This window comes from Pseudophryne corroboree, chromosome 6 (genome assembly GCF_028390025.1).
Source record: "Pseudophryne corroboree isolate aPseCor3 chromosome 6, aPseCor3.hap2, whole genome shotgun sequence".
In the NCBI taxonomy this organism is placed as follows: domain Eukaryota; kingdom Metazoa; phylum Chordata; class Amphibia; order Anura; family Myobatrachidae; genus Pseudophryne; species Pseudophryne corroboree.
Window position 1 is genome coordinate 518,770,417 of NC_086449.1, and position 24,349 is coordinate 518,794,765.

The window sequence follows — 24,349 nt, forward strand, 5'->3', positions numbered from 1 at the left end:
TGGCACTGTGGGGCATGTATCTGGCACTGTGGGGCATTGTAACTGGCACTGTGGGGCATTGTAACTGGCACTGTGGGACATGTATCTGGCACTGTGAGACATGTATCTGGCACTGTGGGGCATTATAACTGGCACTGTGGGGCAATGTAACTGGCACTGTGGGGCATGTATCTGGCACTGTGGGGCATGTATCTGGCACTGTGGGGCATTGTAACTGGCACTGTGGGGCATGTATCTGGCACTGTGGGGCATTGCAACTGGCACTGTGGGGCATTGCAACTGGCACTGTAGGGCATTGTAACTGGCACTGTGGGGCAATGTAACTGCACTGTGGGGCATTGTAACTGGCACTGTGGGGCATGTATCTGGCACTGTGGGGCATGTATCTGGCACTGTGGGGCATTGCAACTGGCACTGTGGGCATGTATCTGGCACTGTGGGGCATTGTAACTGGCACTGTGGGGCAATGTAACTGGCACTGTGGGGCATTGTAAATGGCACTGTGGGGCATTGTAACCGGCACTGTGAGGCAATGTATCTGGCACTGTGGGGCATGTATCTGGCACTGTGGGGCAATGTATCTGGCACTGTGGGGCAATGTAACTGGCACTGTGGGGCATGTAACTGGCACTGTGGGGCATTTTCAGTGGCCACACCCCTTCTGGTGCGTGGCCACACCCCTTCTGGTGTGTGGCAACACCCATTTTTTCGGCGCGCCACTCTTCATCTTGCCCTGGGCTCCAAAAACCCTAGTTACGCCTCTGCTGCCTGGACACTTTATGTAATGCACAATGCGAGCAGCCTGACAGCATTCTCTACCTGCCTCCCAAGAAGCAACGGAGGCACTAGCTTGGGAGGCAGATGCCCTCTGGGCCAGCCCACCCCTGCTTGAAGGACCCTAGAATCTTAAGAACCTGTGCATCTGCCCAGTGCGCCTATACTTTAAGATGGCCCTGTTCAGTAGGGTATGTATATTGCCAGGATAATAAAATATGCATGTACAGCGGCGGCAGGGCTATTCCCACTCATGGGTGTCCCACGACACCCATAGAGTGGGAATAGAACCTGTGGCAAGCACAGCAAGCCTCAGGATCCCTCAGGACCTCCAGGATCTCGGTCGCCGGTATTCCAACACCAACCCGTACAGCCCACATTTGTTGTGGCTGCTGCTTGTATACTTTAAGGCCTAATGTTTTTCTTTTTTATGCGGGCACATTTATTAACACAGTTTCCTCTTTATGCTTTTTTTGTTGGTGGTCTAGTAACACTGCCTTTTTACACATTTTTATCAAATACATCTCCTGCTAATAATAAATTGCCTGTCTGATATGTACTTATTTATAAATGCTTAACTTAGGTCATAATGAACTGCTTTGCAATGTAACTTAATAAGTGTGGCTGTATTAGTGGTGATTTGGGGGTTTATCAAAGCTTGGAGAGATAAAGTACCAATCAATCAGCTCATAAATGTCAGTTTACAGGCCGTGTTTGATAAAATCCTTGATTGGTTGGTACTTTATCTCTCACCTCTTTATCTCTCTCCAAGTGTTGATACATATTCCCCCTTTCTGTAAGTGGCACATACCCATATGGGATGTAGTTATGTGACCGGCGATCTCCCAATACCGATGCCTAAATCCCGCCCTCCTCAACATCCTGACAGTCGGCAGTCCCACTCGTGGGTGTTCATGACATGCGCTCGCAACCGAGCCCACAGCGTGGCGGCCGCAGCGAGCCTGCAAGGGGCTTCGTTGCGTCCCCCTCCACTGCCGGCATTCCAATCCCGTCGTTGGTATGGCGAAAATATCCCATACAATTTTAATACAACAGGGAAACGCTGAGTGTACTGATAGTCAAGTGTAAAGAGTTCTGAAAGGCAGTCTATGGAACCCAGTAAATCCCATAAGAAGCCAGAGATACAGTGCATATGTATGTATCAGAACTCCATGTAAGAAAAAAGCGCAGATTAACCTCCAGGATCCCACCCATTTCCCTAGTAAAGTGGGCAGGGATTTTACAATGCAATTTGCTGTTAATGGAATGATAGCATCACCTCACTGCTGCTGTGCATTATATGCAAATTGGGGGGTTGGGCGTGTCATCATGATGACATGTCTAGCCCCACAGACTTCCCATGTGAGATCTCCCTTAGATGAGATCCAAAAAGTATCAACTGGTTCAGAATGCGGTAACTCTGACCCGTCAGAGAACCAAGTAGTTAGGGCTGGTATGCCTGAATGTGAGATTAATAGCAGGGGTCTGTAATCAATCTGTTTCTGAAATGCCAGAGCCCGATAGCAAGCAAAGAGTGACAACTAGACAACCTGCAGAGACTGGCAGTGGAAGAGAGGAGAAGTTGAGAGACAGTGTCACAGTTCAGAGAAAAAGTGTCAGCTTTTGTGCATCTTTGTGAGCCACTGTCTTTTTATGTATGCCAACAAAATACTGTGCTGGGGAGAGAAAGATGATGTAATAAAATTGTGCATTTATTTAATAAAGTGAGATGGTCATTCCTTCTAACAGCAGTGTATGTATTGTACTATAACACCTTTATCAGGAGCTCACCAACTAACTTGTTTCTAAACCTCATTGTTGGACTCAGGAATGAAGGGCCAACCAGGGAATGCAATGGTAGGGGACCAAGCTTAAGGGATGTGGCCAGCCACCAGAGTGGGTGTAGCCAACCACCACAAGGAGACTTGGCCAACCACTAGAGGATATGCAAAGAACAGGGCCTCTTCATAAAGGATGGGACAAGGTCTATCATGACCCCCCACTTTGATTGTCAGGAGGACTAATATTTGTGTAGATTCCATAGAAACAAACCAATCACCCAAGTTCATCCGTGATCCTGGTCAATCAAGTTAAGTTACTGACTCCCTATAGGCCAGTCCTACCCTGATAAAGCTACATACACAGAGCTTCCTGTATAGTTACCGGTATTTTCTTTCACGAGTCATCGGTCCCATGGGCACTTTCTGTGCTCTGACTGTAACATCTAGTTGAAATGTCTGTAGCAACTGTTAAATATAAATCAGGGCACTTTTATCAGTACATACCGACACTTTCAAAACACTTGACAGACTAGGAATGGATCTAGCTGCTTTGTATATACATCAGATTTACTACGAGGTTCAGTGTACTCTGTTGTGACAGCTGTTCAAGCTGCATTGCATGCAGGACATACAGCAAATACAGCGGGCGTTACCATGGGCCAGACACATAGCTAAACAAAATTACAAAACCACAGATTTCACGGTAACTATTTTCTGCTTAAATCCTGTACATCCATTAATAACATTTCGTAAGTCACCATACAGCTGAGATAGTTGAGTGAATGCACTATTAGTGCAAACTGGAAGCTACTTTATGAACCGCAGGGCCACACTGATTTTTATTGCGCAAATGCTTCATTTCAAAGAGTATGACCACTTCCCGGATCTCACACCTGCCCCTGCTAAATGGCGTTTATAGTTACCTCTATATGGGTTCATATCAAGTAAATTTTAAGTAAAAAGTTATAACATTTTTCTCTTTAAATATTGCTCAGATTAGTCTCATTTCAGTCTGATATTAATCATGACAATGGTAACATTGGGTCTTTCTATTATATGCGTCACTTGGATGTTTGAAGGTTTTTATTATGTTGCTCAAACCGGGGCTAGAATTGAGCTTTTCTGCCTAAGGGGTAGATTTACTAAAGCTTTTAAAACAGACAAGTGGTAGCATCATTTTCTAGAATGCCAGGTCAGTACAAAAATATACAATCCAATGTAGCTGAAAGCGTGTGTAACACCCCTTATTGTAACATGTGCAGTGAGGGTGTATATATGTTTACTGACATAGGTACTTCTCACCTTCTCACCACAGCTTAGTTTAACAGTGCCTCCACCCGAATCTTGACACAGTGGGCCTAATTCAGACCTGATCGTAGCTACGATCAGCCACCCTGACATGCGGGGGATGCCCAGCACAGGGCTAAAAGCGGGGGGATGCCCCGCCGCACAGGTCCAAAAGCATCACACAGCGGCAATGCTTTTGTACCTAAAGAGTAGCTCCTTACCAGCGCAGCTCCTGCACGCTGGCAGGGAGCTACTTGTCGCTCTCCAGGTCGCAGCTGCTGCATGTGACGTCACGCGACCGCCGCGGGCCAACCCCCGCGCGGTCCAGGCATGCCTGCATTGCCCAGACCGCGCCCTCAAAATGGTGGCTTAACGCCGCCGGCTCGCTACCTCCCGCCCAGCGAACGCCTCTGCCTGACAATCAGGCAAAGGCGATCGCTGGGCAGAGATGCCGATCGCATCTCTGGCATGCGCTGGCACACTGCCGCGCCTGCACATGCGCAGTTCAGACCTGATCGCCCGCTGTGCGAAAACGCACAGCAGTGTTCAGGTCTGAATTAGGCCCAATGTGCTCCTCTAAGGAGTGTTCAGGGTCAGGAACCCTAGGGGAAGGTTCAGAGAACCTCCTGCCCAACACATATTCAGACCACAAACACAACACAGTAATGTGTCACACAGAGTGGTTGCAGAAACCATCCAGGCACTTTTACTTGCAATGGAAGTTGTGGCTAAAGCTATTTTGTTTGTTTTATGACCCCCATAATATTCTTTCTAAAGTGCAGTTTTTGACCAAACTTGGGGATTAGATGTCATGGCCTTCTGTCTCACCCTATAAAGGGTGTGAGCTCATGACAGTAGCATCCCCAGTAGAGATTAATTGTGCACCTTCACCCTACACGTTTTGTCTTCATCAGAGGACATCGATCAGTTAAGAGACATATTTATAGTGTTTTCTTGATAAGAACTAAGATGGGTTTGGGTATATCTTAATTATATGAACCGTATCTTTCAAAACAAAATACTGTATTCAATCCTCTCTGACAGCAGAATGCAGAGTAGTATGTTCATTCTTCTCTGACGGAAAACAGACAAATGGCGGGCTGTAATGTGGCGCGAGTTTTTGCGTGGCACAATCCTGCACCTTCTCGCACATTAGAAGGTGCGAGTTTGTCACAGAACTTGGCCAATGTAATAGCCTGCAAGTTCGAGGCTATTACATTGTGCAAGTGTGTACTAGTTTTCTAGAATGAAAACTCGCACATTGTATTGTGAGTTTCAGTACATTGTCTGAGTTTGACAAAAGCATGCAGAGATCAGTGAGATCCGTGTATGCTTCTGTCTGTAAAAGTATTTAAATAGCTAAAAAAAAAAAAACGTGCAAATTCCCCCCTCCCCCCCCCCCCCCCCCCCGCCGCCTGGTCCTGGTTGCAAAAATACAGGGGTAAAAATCAGTAGGGGTCCCCTATATTTTTACAACCAGCACTGGGCTGTTGGACCGGTCCTGGTTCCAAACATATGGGGGGGAGGGAAGGAGATATTGGGGTCACCCGTATTTTTGGAACCAGCACATCTTTTTCCTATTACTATGTAAACACCTTTACAGACAGAAACATGCACGGACCTCATTGATCTGTGCATTTTTCTGTCACTGGTCTATTTTTGTGAGGGATTTTGGTAAAATTTTAGGTGCAAGTTTTACACTTGATGCTTTAGAAATAAAACCCCTAGTCTCCATTTTGTATCATTAAAAGATACAATATTTGACAACCTTGATAGGGGACAATGCTCACGTCAACTTGGGGAGTGCCATTTGACTCCAGATCATGGCTAGTACTTACTGTACAAAGGTTTTGTACCACATCAAGCACCCTTTCCCTGCCATTAAAACACTTCTTTAAATGCAAGCAGGTGTGGCATTAAAGCATTGGAGCTAACTTTTCTAAAACGATTGGGGGTTTTCACATAATATCTGCCATTATACTCAAAAATGCTACTCCCTGACATGACTGCAGGCAGCACAAATATTGGGGAGGGCTCATGCACCCACAGAGCTGACATAGATCAGTGGGCACTCTAATAGGCCCTACACACATGCCGATATCACTGCACGATATGAACGATCTCGTTCATTAATGAACGAGATAACGTTCATATCGTGCAGTGTGGAGTCACCGGCGATGAACGATGCGCGGCCCCGTGCTCGTTCATCGCTGGTGACATGTCGGCTGTGCATGCAGGCCAATATGGACGAGATCGTCCATATTTGCCTGCACGTCTATGGAGCCGGGTGACGGGGGGAGTGAAGAAACTTCACTCCCCCCGTCACTGCCCCCCCCCCCCCCCCCGCCGCCGGGTCGCCCGTCGGCCGTATCGGCCGTCGGGCACCTCGGCGGCACATCGCCTAATGTGTAGGGCCCATAAGACGCCCTACACATTAGGCGAGGTGCCCGACGGCCGATACGGCCAACGGGCGACCTGGCGGCGGGGGGGCAGTGACGGGGGGATCCCCCCGTCACCCGGCTCCATAGACGTGCAGGCAAATATGGACGATCTCGTCCATATTGGCCTGCATGCACAGCCGACATGTCACCAGCGATGAACGAGCGCGGGGCCGCGCATCGTTCATCGCTGGTGACTCCATACTGCACGATATGAACGTTATCTCGTTCATTAATGAACGAGATCGTTCATATCGTGCAGTGATATCGGCATGTGTGTAGGGCCCAAGGTTTAATAACATCAATTTCTACAGCAATTGAAGTTGCGTTAATTGCAGAGCAGAGGACAGGTATGGCAGGTGGTACATAGAAAATTTACCTTTGTTTGAATGCTGAAGAGGTCTAGGAACGTACTGTAGTCTATTATGGTATCAGTCTGTCATCTTTGTCACTTTATTGAGCTCCGTGCATTCACATCATGTCATCCTCCTGAAAATGAGGCTTTCCAACCACAGGTTAAATGAAACTCAGATATGCCTTTATTTAGCAAATATACTGAGGGCGTCGACCATTAACACAGGGTTGTTCAAAGTCACAGCTTTGTAGTTCTCTGAGTCTTAGCATACATATCTAATATAGGGGCTGATTCAGACCTGGACGCTCATAGGCTGAAGCCCGGTGAAGTGTGTGCACACGCAGCAGCCACACTGCACGTGCACACACAGTGAGATGCAAAGGCATCTTACTTATGCGATCGCCTCTGCCTGATTGACAGGCAGAGGCGGTGGCGGGGCGGGAGGGGGTGTTGCGGTGGTGTTGGGGGAGCACGGTCCGGACAACGCTGCGACCCGAAATATGGCGGGTAGCCATCTGCCTTCGCAGCTAGGCTGCATGGGCAGAGGGCTACTCGATACATGGGAACACATCGCATGTCTCTGGGGGGGCTGGATCCAGCATGCAAGGCAGACTTGCCCTGTGCTGGGCGCCTTCTGCACATCTCCCCCGCATGTCTAAGAATTTGATCGTAGATGTGCGGTTTTTGCACATCTACGATCAGGTCTAAATAGCCCCTATAGTTCAAGGTGGCTTTTAGCATACAAACTGTCCCTCTGCCTTATTATGGGCCTAATTCAGACCTGATTGCAGCAGCAAAATTTCTCTATCGTCCTAGTGGATGCTGGGGTTCCTGAAAGGACCATGGGGAATAGCGGCTCCGCAGGAGACAGGGCACAAAAAGTAAAGCTTTACGATCAGGTGGTGTGTACTGGCTCCTCCCCCTATGACCCTCCTCCAAGCCTCAGTTAGATTTTTGTGCCCGGCCGAGAAGGGTGCAATCTAGGTGGCTCTCCTAAAGAGCTGCTTAGAAAAGTTTAGCTTAGGTTTTTTATTTTACAGTGAGTCCTGCTGGCAACAGGATCACTGCAACGAGGGACTTAGGGGAGAAGAAGTGAACTCACCTGCGTGCAGGATGGATTGGCTTCTTGGCTACTGGACATTAGCTCCAGAGGGACGATCACAGGTACAGCCTGGATGGTCACCGGAGCCTCGCCGCCGGCCCCCTTGCAGATGCTGAAACGAGAAGAGGTCCAGAATCGGCGGCAGAAGACTCCTCAGTCTTCTTAAGGTAGCGCACAGCACTGCAGCTGTGCGCCATTTTCCTCTCAGCACACTTCACACGGCAGTCACTGAGGGTGCAGGGCGCTGGGAGGGGGGCGCCCTGGGAGGCAAATGAAAACCTTTTTTGGCTAAAAATACCTCACATATAGCCTCCGGGGGCTATATGGAGATATTTAACCCCTGCCAGAATCCACTAAAGAGCGGGAGACGAGCCCGCCGAAAAAGGGGCGGGGCCTATCTCCTCAGCACACAGCGCCATTTTCCTCACACAGCTCCGCTGGTCAGGAAGGCTCCCAGGCTCTCCCCTGCACTGCACTACAGAAACAGGGTAAAACAAGAGAGGGGGGGCAAAATTGTGGCAAAACTATATTATTAAAGCAGCTATACAGGGAGCACTTATTATAAGGCTATCCCTGTCATATATAGCGCTTTTGGTGTGTGCTGGCAAACTCTCCCTCTGTCTCCCCAAAGGGCTAGTGGGGTCCTGTCTTCGTTAAGAGCATTCCCTGTGTGTCTGCTGTGTGTCGGTACGTGTGTGTCGACATGTATGAGGACGATATTGGTGTGGAGGCGGAGCAATTGCCAAATATGGGGATGTCACCTCCTAGGGGGTCGACACCAGAATGGATGCCTTTATTTATGGAATTACGGGATAGTGTCAACACGCTAAAGCAGTCGTTTGACGACATGAGACGGCCGGACAATCAATTAGTGCCTGTCCAGGCGCCTCAAACACCGTCAGGGGCTGTAAAACGCCCTTTGCCTCAGTCGGTCGACACAGACCCAGACACAGGCACTGATTCCAGTGGCGACGGTGACGAATCAACCGTATTTTCTAGTAGGGCCACACGTTATATGATTTTGGCAATGAAGGAGGCGTTACATATTGCTGATACTACAGGTACCACAAAACAGGGTATCATGTGGGGTGTGAAAAAACTACCTATAGTTTTTCCTGAATCAGATGAATTAAATGAGGTGTGTGATGAAGCGTGGGTTGCCCCCGATAAAAAAAATGCTAATTTCAAAGAAGTTATTGGCTTTATACCCTTTCCCGCCAGAGGTTAGGGCGCGCTGGGAAACACCTCCTAGGGTGGACAAGGCGCTCACACGCTTATCAAAACAAGTGGCGTTACCCTCTCCTGAGACGGCCGCACTTAAAGATCCAGCAGATAGGAGGATGGAAAATATCCAAAAAAGTATATACACACATACAGGTGTTATACTACGACCAGCTATAGCGACAGCCTGGATGTGCAGTGCTGGGGTAGCTTGGTCAGAGTCCCTGATTGAAAATATTGATACCCTGGATAGGGACAATGTTTTACTGTCTTTAGAGCAAATAAAGAATGCATTTCTTTATATGCGTGATGCACAGAGGGATATCTGCACACTGGCATCACGGGTAAGTGCTATGTCCATTTCGGCCAGAAGAAGTTTATGGACGCGACAGTGGTCAGGCGATGCGGACTCAAAACGGCATATGGAAGTTTTGCCGTATAAAGGGGAGGAGTTATTTGGTGTCGGTCTATCGGATTTGGTGGCCACGGCTGCAGCCGGGAAATCCACCTTTTTACCTCAAGTCACTCCCCAACAGAAAAAGACACCGACTTTTCAACCGCAGCCCTTTCGTTCCTTTAAAAACAAGAGAGCAAAGGGATATTCATATCTGCCACGAGGCAGAGGAAGGGGGAAGAGACAGCAACAGGCAGCTCCTTCCCAGGAACAGAAGCCCTCCCCCGCTTCTACAAAAGCCTCAGCATGATGCTGGGGCTTCTCAAGCGGACTCGGGGGCGGTGGGGGGTCGTCTCAAGAATTTCAGCGCGCAGTGGGCTCACTCGCAGGTAGATCCCTGGATCCTGCAGATAATATCTCAGGGGTACAGGTTGGAACTAGAGACGGATCCACCTCGCCGTTTCCTGAAGTCTGCTTTACCAACGTCCCCCTCCGACAGGGTGACGGTCTTGGAAGCCATTCACAAGCTGTACTCTCAGCAGGTGATAGTCAAGGTACCCCTTTTACAACAAGGAAAGGGGTATTATTCCACTCTATTTGTGGTACCGAAGCCGGATGGCTCGGTAAGACCTATTCTAAATCTGAAATCCTTGAACCTGTACATAAAGAAGTTCAAGTTCAAGATGGAGTCACTCAGAGCAGTGATAGCGAACCTGGAAGAAGGGGACTTTATGGTATCCTTGGACATCAAGGATGCGTATCTCCACGTTCCAATTTACCCCTCACACCAGGGGTACCTCAGGTTCGTCGTACAGAACTGTCACTATCAGTTTCAGACGCTGCCGTTCGGATTGTCCACGGCACCTCGGGTCTTTACCAAGGTAATGGCCGAGATGATGATTCTTCTTCGAAGAAAAGGCGTATTAATTATCCCATACTTGGACGATCTCCTAATAAGGGCAAGGGCCAGAGAACAGCTAGAGATGGGATTAGCACTGTCTCAAGAAGTGCTAAAACAGCACGGGTGGATTCTGAATATTCCAAAATCCCAGTTAATTCCGACAACACGTCTGCTGTTCCTAGGGATGATTCTGGACACGGTTCAGAAAAAGGTTTTTCTCCCGGAGGAAAAAGCCAAGGAGTTATCCGAGCTTGTCAGGAACCTCCTAAAACCAGGAAAGGTGTCTGTACATCAATGCACAAGAGTCCTGGGAAAAATGGTGGCTTCTTACGAAGCAATTCCATTCGGCAGATTCCACGCAAGAATTTTCCAGAGGGATCTGTTGGACAAATGGTCAGGGTCGCATCTTCAGATGCACCAGCGGATAACCCTGTCTCCAAGGACAAGGGTATCTCTTCTGTGGTGGTTGCAGAGTGCTCATCTATTGGAGGGCCGCAGATTCGGCATACAGGATTGGATCCTGGTGACCACGGACGCCAGCCTGAGAGGCTGGGGAGCAGTCACACAAGGAAGAAACTTCCAGGGCGTGTGGTCGAGCCTGGAAACGTCTCTTCACATAAACATTCTGGAACTAAGAGCAATCTACAATGCTCTAAGCCAGGCAGAACCTCTGCTTCAAGGAAAACCGGTGTTGATCCAGTCGGACAACATCACGGCAGTCGCCCATGTGAACAGACAGGGCGGCACAAGAAGCAGGAGTGCAATGGCAGAAGCTGCAAGGATTCTTCGCTGGGCAGAGAATCATGTGATAGCACTGTCAGCAGTGTTCATCCCGGGAGTGGACAACTGGGAAGCAGACTTCCTCAGCAGACACGACCTTCACCCGGGAGAGTGGGGACTTCATCCAGAAGTTTTCCACATGCTGGTAACCCGTTGGGAAAGACCAATGGTGGACATGATGGCGTCTCGCCTCAACAAAAAACTGGACAGGTATTGCGCCAGGTCAAGAGATCCGCAGGCAATAGCTGTGGACGCGCTGGTAACGCCTTGGGTGTACCAGTCGGTGTATGTGTTTCCTCCTCTGCCTCTCATACCAAAAGTATTGAGAATTATACGGCAAAGAGGCGTAAGAACGATACTAGTGGTTCCGGATTGGCCAAGAAGGACTTGGTACCCGGAACTTCAAGAGATGATCACGGAAGATCCGTGGCCTCTACCTCTGAGAAGGGACTTGCTTCAGCAGGGTCCCTGTCTGTTTCAAGACTTACCGCGGCTGCGTTTGACGGCATGGCGGTTGAACGCCGGATCCTAAAGGAAAAAGGCATGCCGGAAGAAGTCATTCCTACTTTGATTAAAGCAAGGAAGGAAGTAACCGCGCAACATTATCACCGCATTTGGCGAAAATATGTTGCGTGGTGCGAGGATCGGAGTGCTCCGACGGAGGAATTTCAACTGGGTCGATTCCTACATTTCCTGCAATCAGGATTGTCTATGGGTCTCAAATTGGGATCTATTAAGGTTCAAATTTCGGCCCTGTCGATTTTCTTCCAAAAAGAATTGGCTTCAGTTCCTGAAGTCCAGACTTTTGTTAAGGGAGTGCTGCATATACAGCCCCCTGTGGTGCCTCCAGTGGCACCGTGGGATCTCAATGTTGTTTTGGACTTTCTCAAATCTCATTGGTTTGAACCACTAAAAACTGTGGATTTGAAATATCTCACATGGAAAGTGACCATGCTACTAGCCCTGGCTTCGGCCAGGAGAGTGTCAGAACTGGCAGCTTTATCTTACAAAAGCCCATACCTGATTTTCCATTCGGACAGGGCAGAACTGCGGACTCGTCCGCATTTTCTCCCTAAGGTGGTGTCAGCATTTCATCTGAACCAACCTATTGTAGTGCCTGCGGCTACAAGCGACTTGGAGGACTCCAAGTTGTTGGACGTTGTCAGAGCTTTAAAAATATACATTTCAAGGACAGCTGGAGTCAGGAAATCTGACTCGCTGTTTATACTATATGCTCCCAACAAGTTGGGCGCTCCTGCGTCTAAGCAGACTATTGCTCGCTGGATTTGTAGTACGATTCAGCTTGCACATTCTGTGGCAGGCCTGCCACAGCCAAAATTGGTAAAAGCCCACTCCACAAGGAAGGTGGGTTCTTCTTGGGCGGCTGCCCGAGGGGTCTCGGCATTACAACTCTGCCGAGCGGCTACGTGGTCGGGGGAGAACACGTTTGTAAAATTCTACAAATTTGATACCCTGGCTAAGGAGGACCTGGAGTTCTCTCATTCGGTGCTGCAGAGTCATCCGCACTCTCCCGCCCGTTTGGGAGCTTTGGTATAATCCCCATGGTCCTTTCAGGAACCCCAGCATCCACTAGGACGATAGAGAAAATAAGAATTTACTTACCGATAATTCTATTTCTCGGAGTCCGTAGTGGATGCTGGGCGCCCATCCCAAGTGCGGATTATCTGCATTACTTGTACATAGTTACAAAAATCGGGTTATTATTGTTGTGAGCCATCTTTTCAGAGGCTCCGCTGTTATCATACTGTTAACTGGGTTTAGATCACAGGTTGTACGGTGTGATTGGTGTGGCTGGTATGAGTCTTACCCGGGATTCATAAATCCTTCCTTATTGTGTACGCTCGTCCGGGCACAGTACCTAACTGAGGCTTGGAGGAGGGTCATAGGGGGAGGAGCCAGTACACACCACCTGATCGTAAAGCTTTACTTTTTGTGCCCTGTCTCCTGCGGAGCCGCTATTCCCCATGGTCCTTTCAGGAACCCCAGCATCCACTACGGACTCCGAGAAATAGAATTATCGGTAAGTAAATTCTTATTTTTTCTCTAATGGGCAAAACCATGTGCACTGCAGGGGGGGGGGGCAGATATAACATTATGCCAGCAGTATGGAATTCATTGTAACATGTTATTAATTCTTCCTATCGGTGTTATTTAGTGCATGTTTCTAGCATTTTATGTGGGATTGTTTATTGCACGTAAATGTATGAGTCAATGTTATACATATTAGATAGTACATTATCTCCACTCACTGTTTGAATTCAGTAGGTTTTAACCAGCTGCCCACCCAGATTACCACTTAAATAGGAGATTATTTATTATTTTACTGACAGACTAGTGCTTTATATTTCTTATTTATACCACGTTCACATTGACAATTAGCGGGTTGCACCCGGGACTCGTGCACGAGTCCTTCCCGGGTGCAACCCGCTTGAGACCCCGTTCAGAGTGGCGGCCCGACGCGGTATATTGCCGTGTCGATTACGTCACCGGGTCACATGCGGGGGCGGCGCTTGGAGATCAGATGATCTACAAGCGCTGCCCGCTCCTATAGTGTGAATGGGTCCCGGATCGCATCGATCCGGGAACACCGTTCAAACTTGCGCCTGACCCGGTATTGACCCGGGAATAACCCTTCTTTATTCCCGGGTTGAAATACCGGGTCAGACGACCCGGGAACTTGCCAGGACCCCCGTTCAAACTGCAAATAAATCCAGATTACTGCGTGTTCGCGTGCAATAACCCGGATTTTTAAAGGCAGTGTGAATGTGGTATGACAGAGTCTGGTAAAACACTTTACCAGTGTATTATTAGGGATCCAGTCGTCAGGATCCCAGCAACTTTATGTGCAGAATGTGCAATAGCTTGTATAGAATTTCTTGCTTACCCATAGCTCCCCCTTGGATTTGGCAAGTTACAGTATGTTAGTTATACTGAGTGTGCAATGCTTGTGTAAAAGTGACAGGGATGTGTCAGCCATTCCTCAATTTCCTCTCAGGACCTATTTTACTTTTGACTTGTGTAATTGTGTGCTCTGTAGCTGATGTTGGGATTGTGATAATGGATGGATAATATTTTGAATGAACTGAAAAATTTCGGGAAGTATGATGGATGGCAGTTGAATTGAGACAGTGGATTTATGGCATGGCTGTCTCTCATATCATCAGTATAAACCTGCAGTATGTATGTTTACTTAAGGAATGATCAGAACTACTTGTGATATACTGTAGATCACCAAATGCCACAATGAGCTGGGGAGAAGCCATCTAGCCTACGAGGCAAACAATAACAAAAGCATGCTTACAGTGCTTATTCATTAGACATGGGTCCCAAAATATGGGTCGCTATAAGATTTAAGGTGAATATTCAACATCATTCATCCCAAAACTAATGTGTACTACAAAACAAATAAACTAGTAGTCATGTTAGTGTTTGTATAACAAAAATGGCCATCTTAAGTTATCAGCAAATTGCTGTGTAATAATATTGTACAGGATAAAAACATGTAGAATTTAAAATAGGGATATAGTTTTATGCTATTCTCACAAGCATATGGTTATGTTGTAGTTTATATATAAAAATTTTCAGAGCTTCAAAAACCCAATTTAAACTAGATATTCACTATACCTGTGGTTCCCAAACTTTCTTGAATAATGGCGCCCTAGAGTATCTGCATGTGTTTTCAAAGCACCCCTATAAAAGTTTTTTATTGATAAATTTGGAGAGAAAAAAATTAAATTAACTAAATTATGCCTACTGTCATCCAGAGCTTCAGTTATGTGGGGGCATGTAGTAGTGCTTCTTATTGCCCACATCCTATATAATAAACCGGTAACGCTGCTCCTCATCTCTATGGGGGTAATTCAAGTGTTTTGTATTCTGGCAACCACTGGATGGCGCCCGAAACAGCAATTCAAGTGTGGGTCCATCCGGGCACACACAGCCACCGGCTCTGAGATTACTGTTATGTTGTTCCGTCATTTTGATGGGCTGGTAACTAGTGTTTTATGATTGCCAGCAACCAGCACTGGTTTTGTCTATCACTGTGATCATAAATAGTTTGATTTGGTCCTGGACCACCAATCCGAGACACACCTGCAAAATCCTTGCGGCACTACAGGGTGCTTAGACACACAGTTTGGGAACCACCCGCACTATACAATAATTGTGCCGATTTGCCAATAATTAGGTGATCAGACTGTTTTATAGTATAGTGTGCAGGCATGAGCGTTTTGGCTAAACGCAGATAAAACAGTCCAAAAATGGTCAGAAACACTCAGCTTTGATTATCCTATTGGTCAGTCTTGACAAAAGTTATTGGCTATAAAGTTCTGATATCCAGTATGGTCCAGTGTGTGTGCATTCTCCATAATCTGCCCATATTTCCTACGATTTATCCTGATTACCTTCTTGTGGGCAGACATATGCAAATTCAGTGTGGTGTGGCAGAAAATTGGTAACATATTAAAAAAACAAAAACAAGCGTTTAGTGTGTGCTCCTGCTATCGGGCCCTTTCACATACCGAAAAATCATGCCTGTTGTCAGATCGATACAAAAAAAATGCCTAGCTTAATACATACACACATACACGTGTGTCCATTTGAACGTAACTCTAAAGGGGAAAATGATCATAAACATACAGTATATGGCCTTTGTGCTGTATCCTGGTATTATCCTCAACTTTCCTACAAATAACTACTGTACCAAAAATAAGAAGAAGAAACTCTCCCAAGGTTTATTTTAAAATGTTCACGCATACATGCTTCCTTATACGCTATTGCCACTCAAATGTATATACTTATTTTCAATGTGTTATGTAGTTAGAAGTTGTCTCTAGCAGCCTAGCAAAGTCACTTTTGATATTTTATATTCTTGGCACAAAGAAGCAAAAAGTGATATAGAAGATGCTTATTGTAAGGCAGACTATAGTTTGACTTAGCGGTAAAAGCAATGTAGCAAAACAACACAGTGTCTCTGAGTTGGATAGATTTCTGTTTTCTTTATATAAAATATGCATTTTAGTATGGAGTATGCAACTTATAGAAAGTTACCCATACATCCAAATCTAGATATACCAGACGACACTGAAAATGTAAGTAGAGGGTTGTGATAAGATTAGAAGAACACTTTACTAGAGACAGGTCCCCCCTCCTCCTTCAGTCTTTCCCCCTTTCCCTCTTCCCCCAATACTGTTTGTATCCATTCCATACCTCTTGCCTAATTTTCATCTTTGATGAGTATATGCTTTCATTTGTTTTCATCTGTCCCCTAGATTCTCTGTGAGCCGGGTACACACTGGGAGTCCTCCCCTAGTTAGCAATCAGCTCTATATCAATGATTGCTAATTAGGGGAGATTGCCAGTGCATACACACTGGACAATTTCAATGAACAATATTGTTCAGTGACATCATCCCCCGCACTCCCCAAACAAGAAGCTCAACGACATAGTCCAAGTTAAGCTGCATGTATGGTAGATAATGCCTGAGGAAGAGCGGCTTGCGGGTGTGCGTATCCTTCATCGTTCAGGCATACACACTAAACTATATGAATGAACAATAGATCTTCATTATCGTTCATATTGTCTAGTGTTACCGCCCAGTGTGTATTGGTCCTCACTTTCAATTTGAAAAATACATGTTCATTATGCTTTCTCAAATGTGTACCATGCTTTATATTATGCTATTACCTTCCTACACTCCTCAGTGCATTTAATAAACATTTCACTCAGTATTCTAATTTTTCATTGGTCAGCAGTCTGGACTTTTCCCCCCTGACTCTGTACCACACAACAGTATTAAGTGGTCTATTGTTGAGATCATGAGCACTGGAGAGCTGCTGTATGTGATTAGCATGCTAGAGCAGGGGCTCCCAACACCAGTCCTCAGGTCACACCAACAGTCCAGGTTTTAAGGATAACCATACATGAGCACAGGTGAATTATTTAGTACCTCAGTAATTCTGATTTAACCATCTGTGCTCAAGCATGGATATCACTAAAACCTGCACTGTTATACCCCTTTTAGACTGCGTATGGTGGGTCGCACCCAAGAGCCTGACACAGGAGCTCCCAGGGTGCAACCCGTCTCAGGCTCCTCCGCAGCCGCTGCTCTCACCCCGGCATATTGCCGGGTTGGTGACATCAGCCGTGACGTAGCGGGGGCAGCGCTTGGAGATCACATGATCTCTAAGCGTCGCCCGTAACCAGAGAGTGAATGGGAAACAGATCGTATCAATCCGGCTCTCGTTCTCACCGCACAGCGAGCCGGGTTAAACACGAGTTCAACCCTGCTCACTACCCGAGTTGAAATATTGGGTCGCTCAACCTGGCACCTTTCAGACCACACCTGAACACAGGTTATGCGCGCTCATGTGCCCATAACCCGTGTTCATAGGTGGCTGTCTGAAAAGGGTATTAGTGTGTCTTTCGGACCGCGGTTGGGAAACACTCTGCCAAATGGATGATAAGTATTATAGAGATTCAATCAGAAAGTATTTTCTCTAACGTCCTAAGTGGATGCTGGGGACTCCGTCAGGACCATGGGGAATAGCGGCTCCGCAGGAGACAGGGCACAAAAATAAAGCTTTAGGATCAGGTGGTGTGTACTGGCTCCTCCCCCTATGACCCTCCTCCAAGCCTCAGTTAGGTTTTTGTGCCCGTCCGAGCAGGGTGCAATCTAGGTGGCTCTCTTAAAGAGCTGCTTAGAAAAAGTTTTTTAGGTTTTTTATTTTCAGTGAGTCCTGCTGGCAACAGGCTCACTGCATCGAGGGACTTAGGGGAGAGAATTTCAACTCACCTGCGTGCAGGATGGATTGGATTCTTAGGCTACTGGACACCATTAGCTCCAGAGGGAGTCGGAACACAGGTCTCGCCCTGGGGTTCGTCCCGGAGCCGCGCCGCCGACCCCCCTTACAGATGCTGAAGATTGAAGGTCCGGAAACAGGCGGCAGAAGGCTTTTCAGTCTTCATGAAGGTAGCGCACAGCACTGCAGCTGTGCGCCATTGTTGTCACACACTTCACACCAAGCGGTCACGGAGGGTGCAGGGCGCTGCTGGGGGCGCCCTGGGCAGCAATATTTTATTACCTTAAGGCAAAAGAATACATCACATATAGCCATTAAGGCTATATGTATGTATTTAACCCATGCCACTTATCTAAATCCACGGGAGGAAAGCCCGCCGAAATAGGGGGCGGGGCTTATTCTCCTCAGCACACAGCGCCATTTTCCTGCTCAGCTCCGCTGTGAGGAAGGCTCCCAGGACTCTCCCCTGCACTGCACTACAGAAACAGGGTAAAACAGAGAGGGGGGGCATTTTTTGGCGATATACTGGATATATTTAAGATGCTATAAGGAACAACACTTATATAAGGTTGTTCCCATATATATTATAGCGCTTGGGTGTGTGCTGGCAAACTCTCCCTCTGTCTCCCCAAAGGGCTAGTGGGGTCCTGTCTTCGATAAGAGCATTCCCTGTGTGTCTGCTGTGTGTCGGTACATGTGTGTCGACATGTATGAGGACGATGTTGGCGTGGAGGCAGAGCAATTGCCGATAATGGTGATGTCACCCCCCAGGGAGTCGACACCGGAATGGATGGCTTTGTTTATGGAATTACGTGATAATGTCAGCACATTACAAAAATCAGTTGACGACATGAGACGGCCGGCAAACCAGTTAGTACCTGCCCAGGCGTCTCAGACACCGTCAGGGGCTGTAAAGCGCCCTTTACCTCAGTCGGTCGACACAGACCCAGACACAGACACTGAATCTAGTGTCGACGGTGATGAAACAAACGTATTTTCAAGTAGGGCCACACGTTATATGATCACGGCAATGAAGGAGGCTTTGCATATCTCTGATGCTGCAAGTACCACAAAAAGGGGTATTATGTGGGGGGTGAAAAAACTACCTGTAGTTTTTCCTGAATCAGAGGAATTAAATGATGTATGTGATGAAGCGTGGTTTAACCCAGATAGAAAAATGCTAATTTCAAAAAAGTTATTAGCATTATACCCTTTCCCGCCAGAGGTTAGGGCGCGCTGGGAAACACCCCCTAGGGTGGATAAGGCGCTCACACGCTTATCAAAACAAGTGGCGTTACCGTCTCCGGATACGGCCGCCCTCAAGGATCCAGCAGATAGGAGACTGGAAACTACCCTAAAAAGTATATACACACATACTGGTGTTATACTGCGACCGGCCATCGCCTCAGCCTGGATGTGCAGTGCTGGGGTCGTCTGGTTGGATTCCCTGACTGAAAATATTGATACCCTGGATAGGGACAGTATTTTATTGACTATAGAGCAATTAAAGGATGCTTTCCTTTATATGCGAGATGCGCAGAGAGATATTTGCACTCTGGCATCGAGAGTAAATGCGATGTCCATATCTGCCAGAAGGAGTTTATGGACGCGACAGTGGTCAGGTGATGCGGATTCCAAACGACATATGGAAGTATTGCCGTATAAAGGGGAGGAATTATTTGGCGTCGGTCTATCGGATCTGGTGGCCACGGCAACTGCCGGAAAATCCACCTTTTTACCTCAGACCCCCTCCCAACAGAAAAAGACACCGTCTTTTCAGCCGCAGTCCTTTCGGTCCTATAAGAACAAGCGGACAAAAGGACAGTCATATCTGCCTAGGGGCAGAGGAAGGGGTAAGAGAGGGCAGCAAGCAGCCCCTGCCCAGGAACAGAAGCCCTCCCAGGGTTCTGCAAAGCCCTCAGCATGACGCTGGGGCCTTACAAGCGGACTCAGGAACGGTGGGGGGTCGACTCAAGAATTTCAGCGCACAGTGGGCTTGCTCACAGGTGGACCCCTGGATTCTGCAGGTAGTATCTCAGGGTTACAGGTTGGAATTCGAGAAGTCTCCCCCTCGCCGGTTCCTAAAGTCTGCTTTGCCAACGTCTCCCTCAGACAGGGAGACGGTATTGGAAGCCATTCACAAGCTGTTTGCTCAGCAGGTGATAGTCAAGGTACCCCTCCTACAACAGGGAAAGGGGTATTACTCCACGCTATTTGTGGTACCGAAGCCGGACGGCTCGGTAAGACCTATTCTAAATCTGAAATCTTTGAACCTGTACATACAAAAATTCAAGTTCAAGATGGAGTCACTCAGAGCAGTGATAGCGAATCTGGAAGAAGGGGACTTTATGGTGTCCCTGGACATAAAGGATGCTTACCTGCATGTCCCAATTTGCCCTTCACATCAAGGGTACCTCAGGTTCGTGGTGCAAAACTGTCATTATCAGTTTCAGACGCTGCCGTTTGGATTGTCCACGGCACCTCGGGTCTTTACCAAGGTAATGGCCGAAATGATGATTCTTCTGCGAAGAAGAGGCGTATTAATTATCCCTTACTTGGACGATCTCCTGATAAGGGCAAGGTCCAGAGAACAGCTGGAGGACGGAGTAGCACTAACCCAAGTAGTGCTGCAACAACACGGGTGGATTCTGAATTTTCCAAAATCTCAGTTGACCCCGACAACACGTCTGCTGTTCCTGGGAATGATTCTGGACACGGTTCAGAAAAAGGTGTTTCTTCCGGAGGAGAAAGCCAGGGAGTTATCCGAACTTGTCAGGAACCTCCTAAAACTAGGGACAGTGTCTGTACATCAATGCACAAGAGTCCTGGGAAAGATGGTGGCTTCTTACGAAGCGATTCCATTTGGCAGATTCCACGCACGAACTTTTCAGTGGGATCTGCTGGACAAATGGTCCGGATCGCATCTGCAGATGCATCAGCGGATAACCTTATCGCCACGGACAAGGGTGTCTCTTCTGTGGTGGTTGCAGAGTGCTCATCTGTTAGAGGGCCGCAGATTCGGCATACAGGACTGGGTCCTGGTGACCACGGATGCCAGTCTGAGAGGCTGGGGAGCGGTCACACAAGGAAGAAACTTCCAGGGAGTATGGTCAAGCCTGGAGATGTCTCTTCACATAAATATACTGGAGCTAAGAGCGATTTACAATGCTCTAAGTCTGGCAAAACCCCTGCTTCAGGGTCAGCCGGTGTTGATCCAGTCGGACAACATCACGGCAGTCGCCCACGTAAACAGACAGGGCGGCACAAGAAGCAGGACAGCAATGGCAGAAGCTGCAAGGATTCTTCGCTGGGCGGAAGATCATGTGATAGCACTGTCAGCAGTATTCATTCCGGGAGTGGACAACTGGGAAGCAGACTTCCTCAGCAGACACGATCTACACCCGGGAGAGTGGGGACTTCATCCAGAAGTCTTCCACATGATTGTGAACCGTTGGGAAAAACCAATGGTGGATATGATGGCGTCCCGCCTCAACAAAAAACTGGACAGGTATTGCGCCAGGTCAAGAGATCCTCAGGCAATAGCTGTGGACGCTCTGGTAACACCGTGGGTGTTCCAGTCAGTGTATGTGTTCCCTCCTCTGCCTCTCATACCAAAAGTACTGAGAATTATACGGCAGAAGGGAGTAAGAACGATACTAGTGGCTCCGGATTGGCCAAGAAGAACTTGGTACCCGGAACTTCAAGAGATGCTCACGGAGGATCCGTGGCCTCTACCTCTAAGACGGGACCTGCTTCAGCAGGGACCGTGTCTATTCCAAGACTTACCGCGGCTGCGTTTGACGGCATGGCGGTTGAACGCCGAATTCTAAAGGAAAAAGGCATTCCGGAAGAGGTCATTCCTACACTGGTAAAAGCCAGGAAGGAGGTGACTGCACAACATTATCACCGCATTTGGAGAAAATATGTTGCGTGGTGTGAGGCCAGGAAGGCCCCCACGGAGGAATTTCAACTGGGTCGATTCCTACATTTCCTGCAAACAGGATTGTCTATGGGCCTCAAATTGGGGTCCATTAAGGTTCAAATTTCGGCCCTGTCGATTTTCTTCCAGAAAGAATTGGCTTCAGTTCCTGAAGTCCAGACTTTTGTAAAAGGAGTACTACATATACAGCCCCCGGTTGTGCCCCCAGTGGCACCGTGGGATCTTAATGTAGTCTTGGATTTTCTCAAATCCCATTGGTTTGAGCCGCTCAAATCGGTGGAGCTGAAGTATCTCACATGGAAAGTAACCATGCTACTGGCCCTGGCTTCAGCCAGGAGAGTATCAGAATTGGCAGCTTTATCATATAAGAGCCCATATCTGATTTTCCATACGGACAGGGCAGAACTGCGGACGCGTCCTCATTTTCTGCCTAAGGTGGTGTCAGCGTTTCACCTGAACCAGCCTATTGTGGTGCCTGCGGCTACTAACGAGTTGGAGGATTCCAAGTTGTTGGACGTGGTCCGGGCATTGAAAATATATATTTCAAGAACGGCGGGAGTCAGAAAGTCTGACTCACTGCTTATATTGTATGCACCCAACAAGATGGGTGCTCCTGCTTCTAAGCAGACGATTGCTCGTTGGATTTGTAGCACAATTCAACTTGCACATTCTGTGGCAGGCTTGCCACAACCTAAATCTGTCAAGGCCCATTCCACAAGGAAAGTGGGCTCATCCTGGGCGGCTGCCCGGGGAGTCTCGGCATTACAACTCTGCCGAGCTGCTACTTGGTCAGGGGCAAATACGTTTGCAAAATTCTACAAATTTGATACCCTGGCTGAGGAGGACCTTGAGTTCTCTCATTCGGTGCTGCAGAGTCATCCGCACTCTCCCGCCCGTTTGGGAGCTTTGGTATAATCCCCATGGTCCTGACGGAGTCCCCAGCATCCACTTAGGACGTTAGAGAAAATAAGAATTTACTTACCGATAATTCTATTTCTCGTAGTCCGTAGTGGATGCTGGGCGCCCATCCCAAGTGCGGATTGTCTGCAATACTTGTACATAGTTATTGTTACAAAAAAATCGGGTTGTTATTTGTTGTGAGCCGTCTGTTCAGAGGCTCCTACGTTTGTCATACTGTTAACTGGGTTCAGATCACAAGTTATACGGTGTGATTGGTGTGGCTGGTATGAGTCTTACCCGGGGTTCAATATCCTTCCTTATTGTGTACGCTCGTTCGGGCACAGTATCCTAACTGAGGCTTGGAGGAGGGTCATAGGGGGAGGAGCCAGTACACACCACCTGATCCTAAAGCTTTATTTTTGTGCCCTGTCTCCTGCGGAGCCGCTATTCCCCATGGTCCTGACGGAGTCCCCAGCATCCACTACGGACTACGAGAAATAGAATTATCGGTAAGTAAATTCTTATTTTTGGTGATAAATTTGAATATTTGCGATTTATTGACTGGATGCTGCAGAAGTGCCTATCAACACACACATTCCAATCTCCCAAGTCATTGAAACATCTGTGCAGAGTGTTTGCACAGGGGCACTTCCAAAAGTGGAAATAGGCATGCTCCTTGTATTACATTCAGCAAATAGATGTATTTGTGGGGGGGAACTTCCTTCATGCATATTTTTGCACTTTGAAAAGTATCCTTTTAAATGATTAACACTGTAAATGTCAAAACAATGAATAAAATATTGCAACACAAAGGTTTTACATTCATCTTGTTTCTACTACAGATTCTTTCTTTCAGATACTCAAAAACGTTACTTTGAAAAGCTGTCACTTTACTGTGACAGATATGCTGAGCAAATCCCAGTAACCTTTGTGCTAGGTAAGTGGTGGTCACTAGAGGATGATTCCACATGGCAGATTCTGGGAGAGATTTATCAAAGTTTGGAGAGAGATAAAGTGGGGGAGAGATAAAGTGCCAACCAATCAGCTCCTAACTGTCATATTTCAAACACATCCTGTAAAATGAGAGTTAGAAGCTAATTGGTTGGTACTTTATCTCTTTACATTTTATCTCTGTCCAAACTTTGATAAATCTTCCCCTCTATTGTGAACATCTGGTGCACCTTGCATGCAGCTGAGACTAAATAAAGCATCACTAATACACCTTTGAAACTAGGGCTCACATTATGAAAACCAGGATTACCATATGACAGGATGTTCACTCAAGTAGTAAATAATACCCATTGAATGTCTGTTCTGTCAGGCGCCATCTTGTGGCTGCCTACGTGCAAAACACTTAATTTTTCCCACAGAGGTGAGGAGCAGCGTTAGCCTTTTATTATATAGGCTGCATCTGGATAAAACAATTGTCAATAACAAAACCTGAGCTATCTTGGGAAAATAAGGGAGCCCTACTTTGAAACGCAGATCTGCATGAGCCGCAATGGCGAAAACACTCCCTACTGCACTCTACCTACATGAGAAAGCCCCTTCCCTCCTCCATCCTGCCTCTGCAGCCTTGGTGGGCATATGGGGCACAATTGCAGACATCTGCATAGGCACTTATGTGTGTGCCCATATGCTGGTCACCTGCAGAA

At 47.4% G+C, this 24,349-nt stretch overlaps 1 protein-coding gene across 4 annotated transcripts in view; it reads left to right on the forward strand.

The window, feature by feature from the left end:
• The window catches only part of BEST3 (bestrophin 3), a 102,802-nt gene that overhangs the window by 35,585 nt on the left and 42,868 nt on the right, over positions 1 to 24,349 (forward strand). For all 4 annotated transcript variants that reach the window (XM_063927484.1, XM_063927483.1, XM_063927485.1 and 1 more), the window contains one exon: positions 23,537 to 23,631. In XM_063927484.1, coding sequence (XP_063783554.1) covers positions 23,537 to 23,631 — 95 coding nt within the window. The remainder of the gene's footprint in view (positions 1 to 23,536; positions 23,632 to 24,349) is intronic.